The following is a 17550-nucleotide window of genomic DNA, read 5'->3' as shown; positions in this document are numbered from 1 at the left end:
CAGTCCAAGGGACTCTCAAGAGTCTTCTCCAACACCACAGTTCAAAAGCAGCAATTCTTTGGTGCTCAGCTTTCTTCACAGTCCAACTCTCACATCCATACATGACCACTGGAAAAACCATAGCCTTGACTAGACGGACCTTTGTTGGCAAAGTAATGTCTTTGCTTTTCAATATGCTATCTAGGTTGGTCATAACTTTCCTTCCAAGGAGTAAGCATCTTTTAATTTCATGGCTGCAGTCACCATCTGCAGTGATTTTGGAGCCCCCCAAAATAAAGTCTGCCACTGTTTCCACTGTTTCCCCATCTATTTCCCATGAAGTGATGGGACCAGATGCCATGATCTTAGTTTTCTGAATGTTGAGCTTTAAGCCAACTTTTTCACTCTCCTCTTTCACTTTCATCAAGAGGCTTTTTAGTTCCTCTTCACTTTCTACCATAAGGGTGGTGTCATCTGTGTATCTGAGGTTATTGATATTTCTCCCGGCAATCTTGATTCCAGCTTGTGCTTCTTCCAGCCCACCGTTTCTCATGATGTACTGTGCATGTAAGTTAAATAAGCAGGGTTACCTTACAACACTTAAAAAAAAAATCTCCCTACTTCAGGTACACCCCCCTGGATTATGCTCTGCTTGGGGAGCGTCATGAAGTGATCCAGTTCATGTTGGAGCATGGTGCCCTGTCCATCGCAGCTATACAGGACATCGCTGCTTTCAAGATCCAGGCCGTCTACAAAGGGTACAAGGTCCGAAAAGCTTTCCGAGACCGGAAAAATCTCCTCATGAAGCATGAGCAGTTGAGAAAGGATGCTGCTGCCAAGTAAGTGTGAGCTCTAGAGACTGTGTTCTCACAACTCAGGCATCAGCGTGGAAGGGGGCACGGTGGTGGGAGTGGCCAGGAGAGGGAACCAGGAGGGAATCTGAAGTAACTGTGATCCCTACATCCACGTCACCTCCCCACTTCTGCTCACCAGTCCTTCAGGGGACTGAGGCCAACAGGAAGGACCGCGGCCTTGTCTCTACTTGGTGGCTGTTCCTCTAGGTTAGTGCTCAGGGTTCTAACTCTGGGAGACATCACTGCCATACCCACCCATGGCGAGGAGCTGGGGGTGAGGGCCCTGCCTGCAGTGAGCCACAAAGGAGTATCTGATCCTCTCACCCTTCCTGCTTTCAAGAGAAACTCACGCCAATGTCTAGCCTGCTTCTACTAGACAAATATAGGTCTAGTTTTGATTTGATTAAAGCAACCAACTTGTATAAATAACTTGCTCTCCCCTACCAATTCCTAAAAAAATCCCTACTAACTAATGCAATTTATTCCAGAAATACTGATTGAATTCTTACTGCACATACAACACTCTTGACTTGAGCCTAAGGAGAAAATAGTACTTGCTTCGAGGACCTCACACTTGTTTGGGTAATGATATAGTGTGTGAAATAGTCATTTGTGCCTGTTATAAATCTGAAACTGTTAGTTGCTCAGCTATATCTGACTGAGACCCTGTGGACTGTAGCTCACCAGAATTCTCTGTCCATGGGATTTTCCCAGCAAGGACAGTGGAGTGGGTTGCCATTTCCTTCTCCAGGGGATCTTCCCTGACCCAGGGATCAAACCTGGGTCTCCTGCATTGCAGGCAGATGCATTACCATCTGAGCCACCCAGGAAGTTTATTATACATTGTGATTGTTTTTACTGTGAGTGATTGATTTTAGATTATGTTTTTGTTTGGCTTTTCTGTTATACGTATGTTGGGTATTTTAAATAGCAAGAGAGTATTGCATTAGCAGGTATAAAACCAAAACATCTGATGATAAAGATCACAGGAGGATTGTGTATGTGTGTGTGTGTGTGTGTGTGGCTGTGCTGGGTCTGCCTTACTATGCGGCTTTTTCTCTAGTTGCGGGGAGGTGGGCTACTCTTTTTGTGGTGCACAGACTTCTTTTTGAGATGGCTTCTCTTGTTGCAGAGCAGGGGCCTAAGGATGCATGGGCTTCAGTAGTTGTGGCTCCTGGGTACTAGAGCTTAAGCTCAATAGTTGTGGCACACAGGCTTAGTTGCTCCACAGCATGTAGGATCTTCCCAGATCAAGGATCAAACCCATTGGCAGGCAGATTCTTTACCACTGAGCCATGAGGGAAGCCCTGTTCTTAACTCTTAGTTTCTGAAATTGATTGTTAAAAAAATTGTAAATGGGAGCTGTGTTTACTGTGATAATCACTGAAATTACCAAAACTGAAAATTTTAGCTTCCTTTAGTTTTTCTCAGTCACAGTCTTCCCTTTATGGGTCATCATTATTGGGAGTAAATGAGTTTCTTAACACTTCTTAACCATCACCTCCTAATAGTCATTGTAGCATAGATCTCCAAGAGAAATGGTTGAGTTGAGGATTACTGATTTAATTTGTGTTCATTTTATTTCTCAAAAGTTATTCCTGAAAATGTGAGTCAGTGTTTCATTTTGGTTTTGAATTTGGTTTTAAGGAACAGAAATCAGAATGTGAAATTTAGCCTTTGCTGCTGCCACCTCATTGACTAAGACAGCCCAGACACATCACGTTGCCTCAACATACCCTCCCCAGCTTCTCATGTTAGGATGGCAGAAATCACCTTCCTTAAAGTAAGGGTGTCAAAGATTAAACTTAAAGTGATTTCTATTTTGCTGGCAGAGAAATTGATAGAGAAGTTGTAGTCATATTTTCTAAGGCTTTTTTTTTTTTTTTTTTAGGAAATACCTATAATCCATTTAAAAGCACTTTATGACTCACACTACACCCCCACTGTGTTGCCAAAATGAACACGACTGTAATCTACCCGCCAAAGCACAGAGCTGAATGCACATGAAAATAGGACTTGTTTATGTTGATCGCTCTTTTCCCCTGAAGCTTCCTTTTTGCTGGGTTTTTGTTCACTCTCTAAGCTCAGATCCCCTCTAACTTTCTGAACTCTCCCTTCGTACATCTTTTCAATTATACCACCACCACATTGAAGTCAGCACTACAGGCTAGCCCCTTAGACTTCTTTCCTTGCCATATTTTTTTCATTGAAAATATATCTTCTCTTAAAACTTAAATTACTTTATCTTTGCAGATAAACCCTTCATCTCTCTGACATCTTAATCTCCTGGAACTCTAATCCTAGATCATCAGCTCTCCACCGGGCACTTCCACTTTGCTGTCCTTTGTTACTTGCCACTGCGTCAGATCTTTGGACACTTCCATTTGCATGCCCTGTTGTCCCTGTCACTTCAGGCTCACTGTGTGAACCGTGCAACGCGTCACCACAGCTGTCTCTCTTTTCACCTCCTGATCTCCCTGCTAGTGCTGCCACCACCAGTTGTGCTAATTCCTCTTTCTGAAATGTCCTTTTGTGTCAATCCTTCTGTCCCACCACTCTATACAGGCGTCATTCGTGATGCTACGTCAGACCCTGTAACATTTTACTTGTGCTTATATCTCCAAGTCTCACCTTTCTCTCCACTAATTCCACCCTCCCACCCTCACCCCTGATATCTCAATCGTCTTGAACTTTCTTCACTTCCTCACTTACAGCTTTCCTTACACCCCCACGCTTTTGGGAGACCTGAGCTTCTTTCTGACTAGTGTATGAGACTGTGTCTCTTAGAGTTATGTAATCAAATCCAGTTTGGGTCACCCAGTTCAAGCTCTCATGATGCTCAAGTTCCTTTAATGGGAGGTTGTTCTGTGTCCTCAAAAAGTCAAGTGACAAGGAGTTCTGTGCCTCTAAGGCAGCACATTTCACTAGTGGACAGTTCTGTTGCCAGTGTTCTTGCCTGGAGAACCCCATGGACAGAGGAGCCTGGTGGGCTACAGTCCATGGGGTCACAAAGAATCGGACATGACTGAGTGTCACACTGTTGGCAGGCGTTCTTTTCTCCCTTTTGATCTTGAGCTGCCCCTTGAAGCAAAAGAGAAAAGTCTAAATCCTCTTCCATAAACCAACTTCCAGATAATTAGAGAAGGTGCTCCTGATACTCGCACTCCGACCCCAGCTCTCATTCTCACTTTGTAATAGATCCCCTTGCAGCCTGCTCCCCAAACATCTTCCGTTTGTCAGTGCCTTTCCTCAGGGTTGACCTTTAGTTCTGAATCTTCTGGTCGCCTGTGGTCTGATGCGTGAGAACACTTCCATCATTCCACTCCATGCTATTCCACTTGTCTGAGCCTCAGTTTCTCAATGAAAAGAAAATTTTTTAGTTCGGGACAGGTTTTGGGGCTCCATGAATGCCCTGAAACTGTAGGCAGTATTTTGTATGTTATGAGCGCATGTACATTTGGTGGGAGGAGAGGATCTATAGATTTTTATCACATTCTCTAAGATGGTTCATGAATCACAGAAAGATTTTTTTTTTTAATTGGACTAAATGATATCTAAGGTTCCTTCCAGCTATAACATTCTATAAGTCAAAGGTCCTAAAACGCATGACATTTTCTTATTCCCTTGAGAGGAAGTCAAAGACCAAATATTACTAAGCCTGTGCTTCAGCAACAATGAAGAGATAGAATCTGACAGACCCTCCCCCATCACCCCCCATTCAATGCAGTACCAACCGAAAAGGTTAGAGCCAAACCTTTTCTGTCTTCTGAGGTAATCAGTTTCCTCTCACTGGAAATGTTCCAGGAGAAATTGAATTATCATCTCTCCAGGATAAATATATAAGGAATTTTAAAAACTATATAAAAGAGCCGGGCTCTCAGATCTCTTCTGAGTCAAAGATTCTATGAGAGCTGTGCCCTCTGTCTGCCTGAAATAACCTTCTCTCACTTCCCTCCTTTCTAACTTTGACGTTATTTCTATGTAACCTTTTTATTATCTTCCAGTTTAATTAGTCTCCCATATCCCCAACCCCCAGCTCTGGGTTAATACTTCTGTTTTAGCATGCATCATATCTCGAATTCAGCATCTGCAGGAGGTATGGGTCTGATTTCCCAACTAGATTGTCAGTTCCTGGAGAGCAGGGATTGTGTTAGGTACCTCCATACTTCTAGTGACTTAAAGCCTTTGATATGTTTCTTGTTCTTCAGTCACTAAGTCCTGTCTGACTCTTTGCGATCCCATGGACTGTAGCATGTCAGGCTCCTCTATACTCCACCATCTCTCAGAGTTTGTTCAAATTCATGTCCATTGAATTGGTGATAACATCCAATCATCTCATCCTCTGTCACCATCTTCTCCTCCTGCCCTCAGTCTTTCCTAGCATCAGAGTCTTTTCCAATGAGTTGGCTCTTTGCATCAGGTGACTAAAGTGTTGGAGCTTCAGCCTTAGTCCTCCCAGTGAATATTCAGGGTTGATTTCCTTTAGGATTGACTGGTTTTACTCTTTGTTGCCCAGTGGATTCTCGAGAGGCTTCTCTGGCACCACAATTCGAAGGCACCAATTCTTTGGTGCTCAGCCTTCTTTATGGTCCAACTCTCATATCCCTATGTTCTTACTTGGTCAGCAATGTCTGACTCTTTGCGGCCCCTTAGACTGTAGCCCACCAGGCTCCTCTGTCCATGGGATTTTCCAGGCAAGAATACTACAGTGAGTGTCCATTTCCTTCTCCAATATCCCTGTGTGACTGTGGAAAAACCATAGCTTTCACTATATGGACCTTTGTCAGCGAAGTGATGTCTCTGCTTTTTAATAGCAAGCATGTAATAATAAAGAATCTGCCTGCAAAGCAGGAGATCCAGGTTCGATCCCTGGGTTGGGAAGATCCCCTGGAGGAGAAAATGGGAACCCACTCCAGTATTCTTGCCTGGAGAATCACATGGACAGTGGAGCCTGGCAGGCTACAGTCCATAGGGTCATAAAAAGTTGGACATGACTGAAGTGACTTAACACACACACAAGAGAGGCTTGAGAGATGTGATTAATATGGCTTCTACAGAAAAAGGGGTTGTGTGGTTTCAACAATGAGCATTTCCTGAAAATATCATCAGGCCCAGCCCTGTAACTCCTAGATGGTGAGGCATTCATGCCACACCCACATTTCTTCACTTACAGCCAGAACCAGTGACAGCTTAACAGCTTTACCTGTCAATAAAATAAAAATGATTACTTATATTGATATAGTGCTTTACAGTTTACAAAATTCTTGTACATTAAACCCTTACAATAACTCAGTAAAGTAAACAAGGCAACTGTCCTTAAACTCATTTCATGCAGGGGATGGTAACACCGATTAACTTGCCTGAAATCACTCAGCTAGTAAGGGAGGAGGTTGGCATATGGATCTCAGTCTTACCCTAAGCCAGGGTTCCTGCCATGGCTTGGTTCTGGGGAACAACCCCCAGCCATGCTTGTGCAGTAGGCTCTCCAGATCCTAGCACTATCTGATAGGCTGGCATGGAAGGGCCCTGCTTCTTTTCTCTGACTTATATGCAATATGTAACTGTTGGTGCCAAAGGTCACCAGGCCCCCCATCAGCTTTTGTCTTAACCCAGCGCTCACTCAGCTGTGCATGTTGTCTCCAATGGCTGTTAAGAGAGTGGCACCAAGCTGCCACCATCAATTCTGCAACATGGTTCAGGAAAAATCTTCTTATGACTCAGAGCTAACCTAGCAGAGCATACCAGTATCCTCCTAAATCCTTGAGAAAGTTAAGAAAATTAGCTGGCCCCAAGCCTACACCAGGACTGTGACCAAGAAAGTCACCAGGGCAAATGCAGGTGTAATCAGTGCAACAGCAGGACACGCTAAGTTAACCTTCCTTTTCTGTGGAAACCATTTTAATCACATCTCTCAAACCTCTCTTAGTCCTGTATTCATGGCACTGGCAACTTGAGTACTCATGAATGAGAATGAGCTGCTTTATTTCTGTGGTGTCTGGCAGAATTGCTTTCTTTTTGATGAAACTGGACAACTATTAATACAACTCTCTGTGGAAGCCACACAGTGGGGTAGGGAAAAAAAAACTCCATCAACTTCCAGGACTTAAACTTTCCAGACCCAGAGGCAAGAATGTGCTGTGTTGTGCAAACAGCTGCCTCCAATGCTGAGATGCTGAAGCTGTGGAACATTCAAGTCGTTGAAGTTACTGCCCTTGACCTAGTTCTCTGCACGACAAGCAATCTTTTGATATTTTGGTTTCTTTTTTCCTTCTTCTTTTTTTTATTGAGGATAATTGCTTTACCGAATATTTTTGTCTTCTGTCAAATCTCAACATGAATCAGCCATAGGTATACATATGTCCCCTCTCTCCTGAACTTCCTTCCCATCTTCCTTCTCATCCCACCCCTCTAGGTCATCACAGAGAGCCGGGCTGTGCTCCTTGTGTTCTATGGCAGCTTCCCAGTAACTCTGTTTTACACATGATAGTCTATGTATGTCACTGGTACTTTCTCAATTCTACCCTACCCTCTCTTTTCCGCACTATACCCACGAGTCTGTTCTCTGTATCTGCCTCTCCGTTTCTTCCTTATAAATAGGTTCATCAGTACTGTTTTTCTAGATTTCATATATATGCATTCATATACAGTATTCGTGTTTCTCCTTCTGACTTCACTCTAGGTCCATCCACTCACTACAACTGACCCACATTCGTTCCTTGGAAAAGTTTTCAATTAGCAATAACTGCAGCTTGGATAAACCTCATTGGCTATGATGATAACTGCCACAGTGCAGAGCTCACTTGGTTTCTTATCAGCCTTTTTTCTTTTTTTTTTTTGCTGTTGTCATCTCGGCTACTCATTTGTCAAGTCCTCTCCTTGGGTCTTAGATCTGTCTTGGGAGAGTTCCAGGGTATGTCTCTGCCCCACTACAGCCCTTCAGAGATTTGCACCAGCAAAGTACGCCTCTGGTCTTTTTTCCTCTGGGGGAAACAACCCCCGTTCCTCTAGCCCATCCTTTGGAGACCCTCTTCACCCTGTGGTGGACAGCACCTGAAGCAGATGTCAGAGATCTGATGATCCCTGGTTGGCTTTCTCACATTTTTATACTGTGAGCCTCTAGGGAGTGGTTCAAATTGCTCTAGAAAGACAGTACAAGCCAGACTAATTGGTGGCCCATCAGAAGCTGTTGTCTGGCTGATTTCCCTTAGAGAAAAAGGGGAGGAAAATGTGGGACTGGTTAAGATTCTGCCATCTTAATAAATTTCCAGCTAAAATGTTGCTTGCTGTGTCATGGCCAGGGTTTTTTTCCCTCTTTAAGATTTCATGTAAAGTAGAATAACTTTAGTTTGTCCTCTTTTATTTGTTTCCTGAACTTTACAAAAATAGGTCAAGTGTATAGCATGGCCCACCCTGAAGATTAAAGATCTTTGACATTCTGCAATAAATTAGTCAGAGAAAACACACTGAAATTTTAGGATAATTATTGATTCTAAGAGTTTAGGACTAAAAGCTAAGCTAGAAGCTAACTTGAAATGCTGTTAATGGTTACTTTGATGTGATGTTGCCTCTTTCTTCTTATGACTCAGTTCATTTTTTACATGATAGAAGAAGATTGAAATTTTTAAAAATTGATTTTGTGAGGTGAATTTTACAGGACGAAGTAAAGCTGCCAAGTCCAGCTCAGCTCTGTATATAGTTTTGCACGTAACATTAGGCAAGTCACTAAGCTCTCTGCCTCAGTTTCCTTATCTGACAAATAAGAGCCTGGCCTCAGTGAACTGAGATTCTTTCAGCATCTTAGACTCTAAGCAGTGGTTCTGGACCTTTTTTCCCCAGGGCAACTAACACACACACACACACACGGGATCATGTTCTGTTCTCAGGAGCTGTTTCCTGTGTGTGTGTGTCCCTGTGGTGGTGGTTGTGGTGATTGTGGTGGTTGTTGCTTTTTGTTTCAAGGAGGCAGTATAGATAAAATAGGATGCAGGTCAGGCATAATTCCTAGTTCTAATCCCTGCTCCTTCTCCTCAGGATCACAACTTTTACATCAAGAACCACAGTTCTCGTGAAATGCACATTTGTGGAATGTGTGCATTGAAAGATTTTTTAAAGTGCAAAATGCATCAGTTTTTGAAAAACATTAATTCTGTTCATCAGCTGAGGGCGTAATTATATATTCTCCTGGTTACATTCTTTCTCCCGGCTTACTGAGTTCTACCACAATGAAAAACCAACCCTTTGCGAACCTCCCCCTCCAGAGGAGTCTTAAAAAGGCAGCGCTCCCCACGCGCTGGCCAGCCTGATCGCTCTGAAAGGCTGGGTCCCCTGTTTGTCCCATGGCTGTCCTCGTGGGAGGCCCAGGAAGGTCTGCAGTGACAAAGTTGGCCCCCCCCCCCCCCGGCAGGGCTATTTGTACAGCAGCTTCTTGGAATTGAAAAGGAGAGCTGTTTGGTCTCCTAAAACAAAGCGAAATAAATGACTGCTCAAATAACAAAGTCTAGGTTATCACCTCAAAGGCCCCATTGATGGCAGTGATATATCCACGCAGGTGCCAAGCTGGGCAACCCTACACGCCTGTCTGTCTACAGGACCAACATTCTCATCCAGCCTCGTAAAGAGAGCAGCTCCCCACCTCCCTGCCAGGAGCAAGGCTGTTATCAATTAGCAGCACCTCTGCCACCCAGATACTTCCACCTTCTTCTGAAAGCAGGCTTCTCCCAGACGAATCGCCCTGAAATGGCACCGCCCATGTGAATCGCAGGCACTGAGGATGACAGGCTCTCCGGCTCGCCTGTCGATTGCAGTGCAGCATATGCCAGTGTCAGTGCCTGGAGAGGCCTGTAACAAGACTACAGCTGAATGAGAACGTTCGAGCTGCGCTGGAGTCAGCACGACCCACCGGAGCACTGTCTCTGGGGTGGCACCCAGTGGGAACCTAGCAGGAGGGCTTCACAACACAGGCCAAGAGACACCTTCAGAAGGGGAGTTGGGTTGACCAGGCTTTCTGTTTAAGTGTGACTCAGATATCTGTCATCTGGTCTTCCCTGTCCCTTGAGATATAAATAAGCTTTGCTTCACATTGCACAGTCTGTGGAAATCTGAATTCTGTGACTTCCTGGGGGCTTGGGGTCTCTGTCTCAGCTCTTGCTTCTGTGTCTGGGACCTTAGCCCTGCAACTTTCATGTTGCTTATGAAAAGGCATGTATGAGCATGGGACCTTCCAGAAAACTGGTGTCATCAGGAAGATTCCCATTTCATATCCCATAATGGTATAATTAACAGTGCACCTGAGGATAGTTAACAGTCTGCATGAGACCTGCCTGTTCTCTTAAGCTTTGCTTCTCAGGGTGTGGTCAGAGGCCCGATAGTACCTGTATGACCTGGGTGCTTGATAGAAATACAATATCTTGAGCCCGACCCCAGGCCTGGCAAGTCAGCATCTAGGTTTTACCAACATCCCAGGAGATCCCATTCCTTAAAGTATGTGAATCACGGATCTAAAGTCCTTGGCTGTCCCCTAACCCTGGGCGGATTCTCTGTCCCACTCTTGCTCCACGCGGTACCCAGTCTTTCATCTCCTCTTCCCCCTCCATTCTCTTTCTTGTTCTTCATCTCTTCCCTCCCTGTCAGGAACTACAAATAAATTCTTTGTATCCTAAGAGATCAGGCCTCTTCTCTGGAGCCTCAAAGTCAGTCATCACCTAGGCCCTGGGGGTCTCTTCTACCAGCACTCAATCCTGTCCTCAAGCTTATTAAAATATTTGTGTAAACAAGGCCCCCAACTAAGAGGGACCCTGATACCAGATACTCTGATAAAAGAAATCTCTCCATCTCATTATAAAACATAGCCCTGATTTTATCAAGACATTCCAAAAGTGAAAAGTAAAAAACTATTGTTCACTCAGTCATGTCTGGCTCTTTGTGACCCCATGGACTGCAACCTGCCAGGCTCCTCTGTCCATGGCATTCTCCAGGAAAGAATACTGGAGTGGGTAACCATTTCCTTCTCCAAGGGATCTTTTTGACCCAGGGATCAAACCTTAGTCTCCTGCTTTGAAGGCAGATTCTTTACCATTTGAGCCACTGGGGCTTTCACAAGACATCCAAACAGACTCTTAAATCAGTTCAGGATTATTAGCTATCATATAAGCGCTTCTCAGGTGGCACTAATGGTGAAGAATCCACCTGCCAATGCAGGAGATGCAAGAGATTTAGGCTCAATCCCTAGCTCAGGAAGATCCCCTGAGGCAGGAAATGACAACCCACTCCAGTATTCTTGCCTGGAAAATTCCATGACAAAGGAGTCTGGAGGGCTACAGTCCTTGGGGTTGGAAAGAGTCAGACAAAACTGAGCACACACGTGCACACACACGAGCTGTCATACAAGCCTTAGACCTGGAGAAGTTGGGTCTTCGACAGGAAAGTGACTTACTCAAGGTCTATTTGCGTATTTTTTCACGTAATCGTTAAGGTTTGCCAGTGGTCTTTTTAATGAATAGAGAAGATTAAAGGTTATCCCTCTGCTTATCATTCTCAGTTGCATTCTGATGTACTTTCTGGAACAGGAGAAAAGAGTGTAGTTACAGCTCCGGGGATCACTAGCTTAGGGACACAAACCATGGGATCCTGCTGTATCTCAGCAAACAGTTTCATGTCATGTGTGTCCCCGCTGGGCACAGGTTGAACTATAAGGTTCTTTCCAGCTCCATCATCCTTTCAGATAGAAAAGTCAGGAATCTGTGAAATTGTGAATTACCAAATCCCCCCTGTGTTGTGGTAGCTCCTTTTAGAAATCAAATCTCACTCCGTAATCCTTGAATAGGTAACACTCTGAATTTTTTCCTCTCTGCCCTTGGTTTTGTTCCCAGGAAACGAGAAGAAGAAAACAAGCGAAGAGAGGCAGAACAGCAGAAAGGAAGGCTAAGCCCAGATTCCTGCAGACCCCATGCTCCTCTCTGTCTGCCCAGAACCCAAGCTGAGCCCCACAGACAGAGCCGGGCCCCCAGCAAACAGCCCCCCTGCAGTGACAAGGCCCAAGGCCCTGAGCGGAAAGCCTGCAGACGATCTCCAGGTAGAGGGTCTCCAAGCAGAGCCCCCCAGAAGGAGCAGCAGCTCTCCTCAGACTTGCAGAGAACAGAACCCAGAAAACCAAATGGTAAGTGTATTGCCTTGCGATTCAGCACTAACCCATGGACTGTGGGCTCTTTTGTTTCATATTATTTAGACCATTTACATTTAAGGTAATTATATCAGCACTTAAGTCTGCCACTGTATCATTTATTTTCTGTTTATTTTTTCTGTTTCTCTTTTCTTCTCTTCCTGTTGTATTTCCTCAAATTCTTTTTTAGCTTGGGATCATTATATAGCAGTCCCCTTACCCATGTTAATTAAAAATGCCTCTTATGTTTTAGCTCTCAGAGTGAATGCTCCTTCCTCTGACACTCATGCATTCCCACCAAATGAAGCTTTTTTTTTCCTTCTGTGTGCTCCCACAGCTTTCCTGTGCATCCTTATTGTACAGATCATCACCTTGCACTGTTAGTGGATTACTGGCTTACTTGTTTGTTTTTTCCACTAGACTATACAACCTGTAAAATCAGGATTGCGTCAGTTATCTAATGCTGTGTAACAGACTATCCTAAAACTAAGTGATTTACAATAACAGTTTACTATTTCTTGTGATTCTGTGGGTGGGTCTTGCAGTTCCTCTTCAGGCATCATCTACACTCACTCGTGTGGCTACATTCAGGTTGAGGTCAGCTGAATTGGCTGGTCTAAGATGGACTGACTTGAATATCTGGCAGTTGATAGTGGCTGTCAGCTGGGATTCCTTGACTCTTTTACATGGCCTTTCATCCTCCCATAGGCTAGACTGGCTTCCTTACACAATGGTCTTGGACATCATTCTAACAAAGCACAAGAAAAAGCTATAAGACTTCTTGAGGAATAGGCTCAAGAATGTGCACACCACATTTTGTTGATCAAAGCAAGTTGTATGACCATCCCAGACTAAATAACATAAAGAAATAGAATCCATCTTTGCATACTAAGATGGGAGTAATTTTTGGCTATTAAATAATCTATCACAGTTACTTTTTGGCCACAGATTATTCACATTTCTCCCACATGTAAAATGTTTTACCCCTTATCTTTAGGACCCAAAAATCTCATCCCAATTAACACATCAAGTTTGAAGTCTGGGATCTTGAGACCTGTGTGAGATTCCCCATGTGTGAATCTTTCTGATTCAGAGAACAGTCAACAAGAACACACATTGGCCCACACATGCATCCAGTAAGCAATGGTGAGATAGGAACAGAATCCCAGGTGGCTCAGAGGTAAAGAATCCACCTACTAGTACAGGAGATTTGGACTTGATCTCTGGGTTGGGAAGATCCCCTAGAAAAGGAAATGGCAACCCACTCCAGTATTCTTGCCTGGGAAATTTCATGGACTGAGGAGCCTGGCAGGCTACAGTCCATGGGGTCAGAAAGAGTCAGACACGACTGAACAACTGTGGATGCACACAAACCACAATAGATACTCCTGTTCCAAAAGAGGAGAAATTGGTACATAGCAGTCACTGCTGCTGCTGCTGTTAAGTTGCTTCAGTCGTGTCCGACTCTGTGCGACCCCATAGACGGCAGCCGACCAGGCTCCGCCGTCCCTGGGATTCTCCAGGCAAGAACACTGGGGTGAGTTGCCATTTCCTTCTCCAATGCGTGAAAGTGAAAAGTGAAAGGGAAGTTACTCAGTCACATCCGACTCTTTGCAACCCCATGGACTGCAGCCCATCAGGCTCCTCCGTCCATGGGATTTTTCATGCAAGAGTACTGGAGTGGGGTGCCATTGCCTTCTCCATAGCAGTCACTAGTCCATAGCAGTTCTGAAAGCCACCTGGTTATACATTAGCAAGGCTCCTACTCTGAGGTATGAAATATGCCTTGATTAAGGTCTGGTTTTACTCCTCTGTGTGTTTTCTATGCCATGTTCATCTTGGCTCTGGGCTGTGCCACCTGGGTTCTTGGCCCTGCTGAGAAGTCTTCCTTTTCAATGAGACGTAGCCCATATTTGCAGCTGAGTAGCTTTCATAGCCTGTTTCCAGCATAAGAGAAATTGAGGCCCCAGAGGCTCCTTTGTGTTTGAAACTGCCTCCATAGGTCAAGCTGGTGGTACTCTCAGTGATACAATTATTTCAGAAATATTCATGGGTTTCCTGTGAATCTGATTGAGTTCATTTCATGTTCCAAAACCACATCAATGATTATTTTTCAAATAGGCCTTTCTCTACTTTGGGTGGTTCAGGCTACTATGGAAAAATGCCCTTGAGATTCTTAGAAGTTCTTTTGTCTAGCTAAAAGTTCTTTCTTTATCTTATTTCTTTCTCTGTGTGTGCGTGCTAAGTTGCTTCAGTCATATGCAACTCTATGCGACCTTATAAACTGTAGCCTGCCAGACTTCTCTGTCCATGAGTGTTCTCCAGGCAAGAATACTAGAGTGGGTTGCCATGTCCTCCTCCAGGGACCGAACCTGAGTCTCTTATGTCTCCTGCACTGGCACGTAGGTTCTTTACCACTAGCACCACCTGGGAAGCTCTCTTTCTCTCCACACCTTATCATATGCAGCTAAAAACTTCCATTTGTATTTTCTTCAACATTCCTCCTGGAAAACTAAGCCATAACTATAAGTTCATTAGGTGTATTTTCTGTCTTCCAAGTTACTGCAGGTTGCCAGTTATCATACCACTGAGCTACATGGTTCTCTTTTGTCCAGACTCCTGTAGCAACTCCTATAGCAACTTCCTATAGCACTTCTCTAGTCTTCACTAATAGTTTCTTCATTGTCTTTCTAACCTCTGCTCACCTGCCAGTCCCAAAGTCAGTGCTTTGGGTTTTTGCTAGGCCAGCAAGCCTCTTTTTTAGGTATCAGTTTCTGTATTGATTATCTCTAGTGGCATAACACCCCACCCTCCAAACTAAGTGGCTTAAAACAATGCTTTATTATTTCTCACAGTTCTGTGAGTTGGTTAGGCAGTTCCTCTGCTGGATCAGCTGGGCTTGCTTTCGTAGCCGCTAGAAGGGTGGTCAGGCTAGAAAGTCCCGATGTCTTCCTTCACATTTCTGACAGTTGGAGCTGGCTGTTGGCGGTTGGTGTCTCAGTTCTCTTCTACATGCCCTTTCATCCTCCAGTAAGTTAGATCATCTTACTTTCATACTGTTCTCAGGGCGGTGTCCTGAAAAAGGAAAGCAGAAGCCACAGGCCCTTTTGAGGCCTGGGCTCCAGACTTATCACATCCCTTCTACCACATTCTGTGGATTAGAGCAATTCACAAGGCCAGCCCAGTTCAAGAGAGTGGAGACACAGACATATTGCAAAATCACATTTGAAAGGTGAATGGATCCTCAGATGGGAAGAATCCTTGGCCATTAAACAGTCTATCAGAAGGACCAATATGTCTTACTTCTGTATCCCAGCAGGGTATTGGGCACATAAGAGATATAATAAGCTTTTGTTGAATATATATCTGTATGGTACTGGCTAAGTGCTTGAGATTCAGTGGGTATGACTGGTGGGAATATCAGTGGCCCTTACATTTGGAACATGCACGGTGGCTAAGGCAGCAAATTCTGCTTGCTTACCTCTTTCCTTACCCCAGTTATGTATATTCAGTTATTTACTGTCATCATTTAGATATCCCCAAGGTATCTCAAACTCAACCTGTCCAAGATAGAATTGATCATGATTTCGTGTAAACCTGTTCCTGATCTTGGTTAATGACATATTCATCCATCTGTATGTCCATCCCAGGAGTAAAATCTGATCATTTTCTTCTTTTACTTTACCACTCAAAATCCAGTCTGTCACCAGGTCTTGTCACCTTTACTTCCTAAATATCTTCCAGATCCGTTCTGCATATCTCATCTACTACCGCCACATGGTCTACCTAACATTTGTTTACCTTCGTCTCTGTCTTGGACTATTGCAGTAACTTCCCAGCTGGTCTTACTTATCTACTGGATTCCTCTAATCCATTTTCTTCTCAATATGTGATCATATCAGTGCCTTCAAACGTGAAATCTCATCAAAGCCTTGTAATCACACTTCTGCACGGAACCTGGTTCCTTTTGCTGGAGATGGTCATAGACACCAAGATCTGAGAGCTAGGTGCATAGCACTGTTGGACTGTCATTGCTCCTAAGCCCTTTCAACAGAGAGAGCTGAGAAATTCTTATATTTATTGGGCATCTATTTGTGTATATCACACACACACTGTTTTCATATCAGTACCTCCAATTGCATTTGACACCATAGATTTTATTCTAGCTTTTATCTTTTTTATTTGAAATTTTTTTCTCCCAACTGACAGATCTGGCTTCAGTTATCTGTGATATATATGCTTATTTGTTCAATCCCATTATACACCTAAAGTAGTCTTAGAATTGCCATCCCATACCCGTTTGAGAAATAAATTTACTAACTAGAGCGCAGTATTTTCACACATTCCTTAGTCTTACAGTACTCAGCCAAAATATGATTTTACAAAGTTACTTTGGTAAGTTCCCTTCTCCACGTTTTAGTGTGGTTACCTCATCTATTTGTAATAGTGTTAGGTTTATTTGTTATTATTTTTATTCCATCTTGGGTTCTTTCCCACATCCTAGCTGATTCTAATTGCTGGTTTTTTTGGTAATGGGGTACTTTTTATTTAAACAGAAAATGACATTTTCTCATAATTATAAAATTAGTTAATGTATGTTACCAAAACATTTAAATCAGAGAAAAGAACAAAGAAGAAAAAATAAAAATCCTAAAAATAAACAAAAATCTTTTTAAAAAATCTTAAAAGTAAACAATTATACAGTAAAAGTAAAAAATTATCTAATTTCTCTTAAAATCAGGAAATTGTGGGCATCCTGTTTTGAGATATTCTTACATCATTTCTTTGTTTTCAATAAAAGTGTTAATAGCTGCTTATTATTATATCAGATTATGAATACAGCATGCTTTGTTTAATCATGCCTGTGTTGCAGACTATGTAAACCAAACAGCTTTTCATATAAAGTTTTGTGTTTATCTCTAATATTTATAGCTCTTTAAACTTGCTGCCAAACTTCTTACCAAGAAGGTTGAAGAAGTTTGTTCCACCCTTTCAAAAGCAAAAACCAAAAAACTCTCTCCAAACACTTAGGCAAATAATGGATTTACTAAATCCTAGTTAGTAAGATGAAATTTTTTCATATTTTTATTGGCTTTGTATATTTATTTTCTGGATTATTCACTAACATTCTTTGTCAATTTTTATATTGGTTTTTCATTTTCTTAATAGTTCTAAAATCTTTTTATATAATAAGGATAGTAACCTTTCTCTCTCATATATAATAAACTTTTATGGATACCCTATAATTTTGTTTCATTTTTTCTTCTGAGATTTTCTCTTTGTGGTTTTATGCCAAGAAAACATTTTTCTCACTTTAAAATAAACACATGTATTTTCTAATTTTTAATGTCTCCTATTTAATTTGTTGTATAGTGAGTTTGTAATCGAATGGCTTCTTTTTAGAGAATAAGTGGTCATGCTAGCCATAAACAGGAGAAGGCGATGGCACCCCACTCTAGTACTTTTGCCTGGAAAATCCCATGGATGGAGGAGCCTGGTGGGCTACAGTCCATGGGGTTGCGAAGAGTCGGACACGACTGAGCGACTTCACTTTCACTT

The 17550-nt window shown here is 43.0% G+C and overlaps 1 protein-coding gene across 4 annotated transcripts in view; it reads left to right on the top strand.

The window, feature by feature from the left end:
* The window catches only part of INVS (inversin), a 135812-nt gene that overhangs the window by 98735 nt on the left and 19527 nt on the right, over window positions 1-17550 (top strand). For all 4 annotated transcript variants that reach the window (XM_010847029.1, XM_010847028.1, XM_010847031.1 and 1 more), the window contains 2 exons: window positions 606-818; window positions 11702-11988. In XM_010847029.1, coding sequence (XP_010845331.1) covers window positions 606-818; window positions 11702-11988 — 500 coding nt within the window. The remainder of the gene's footprint in view (window positions 1-605; window positions 819-11701; window positions 11989-17550) is intronic.

This window comes from Bison bison, unplaced genomic scaffold (assembly GCF_000754665.1).
Source record: "Bison bison bison isolate TAMUID 2011002044 unplaced genomic scaffold, Bison_UMD1.0 scf7180017864243, whole genome shotgun sequence".
Taxonomy (NCBI): Eukaryota; Metazoa; Chordata; class Mammalia; order Artiodactyla; family Bovidae; genus Bison; species Bison bison.
Note: the sequence above shows the minus strand (reverse complement) of the source record. Positions and strands in the feature narration are given on the sequence as shown.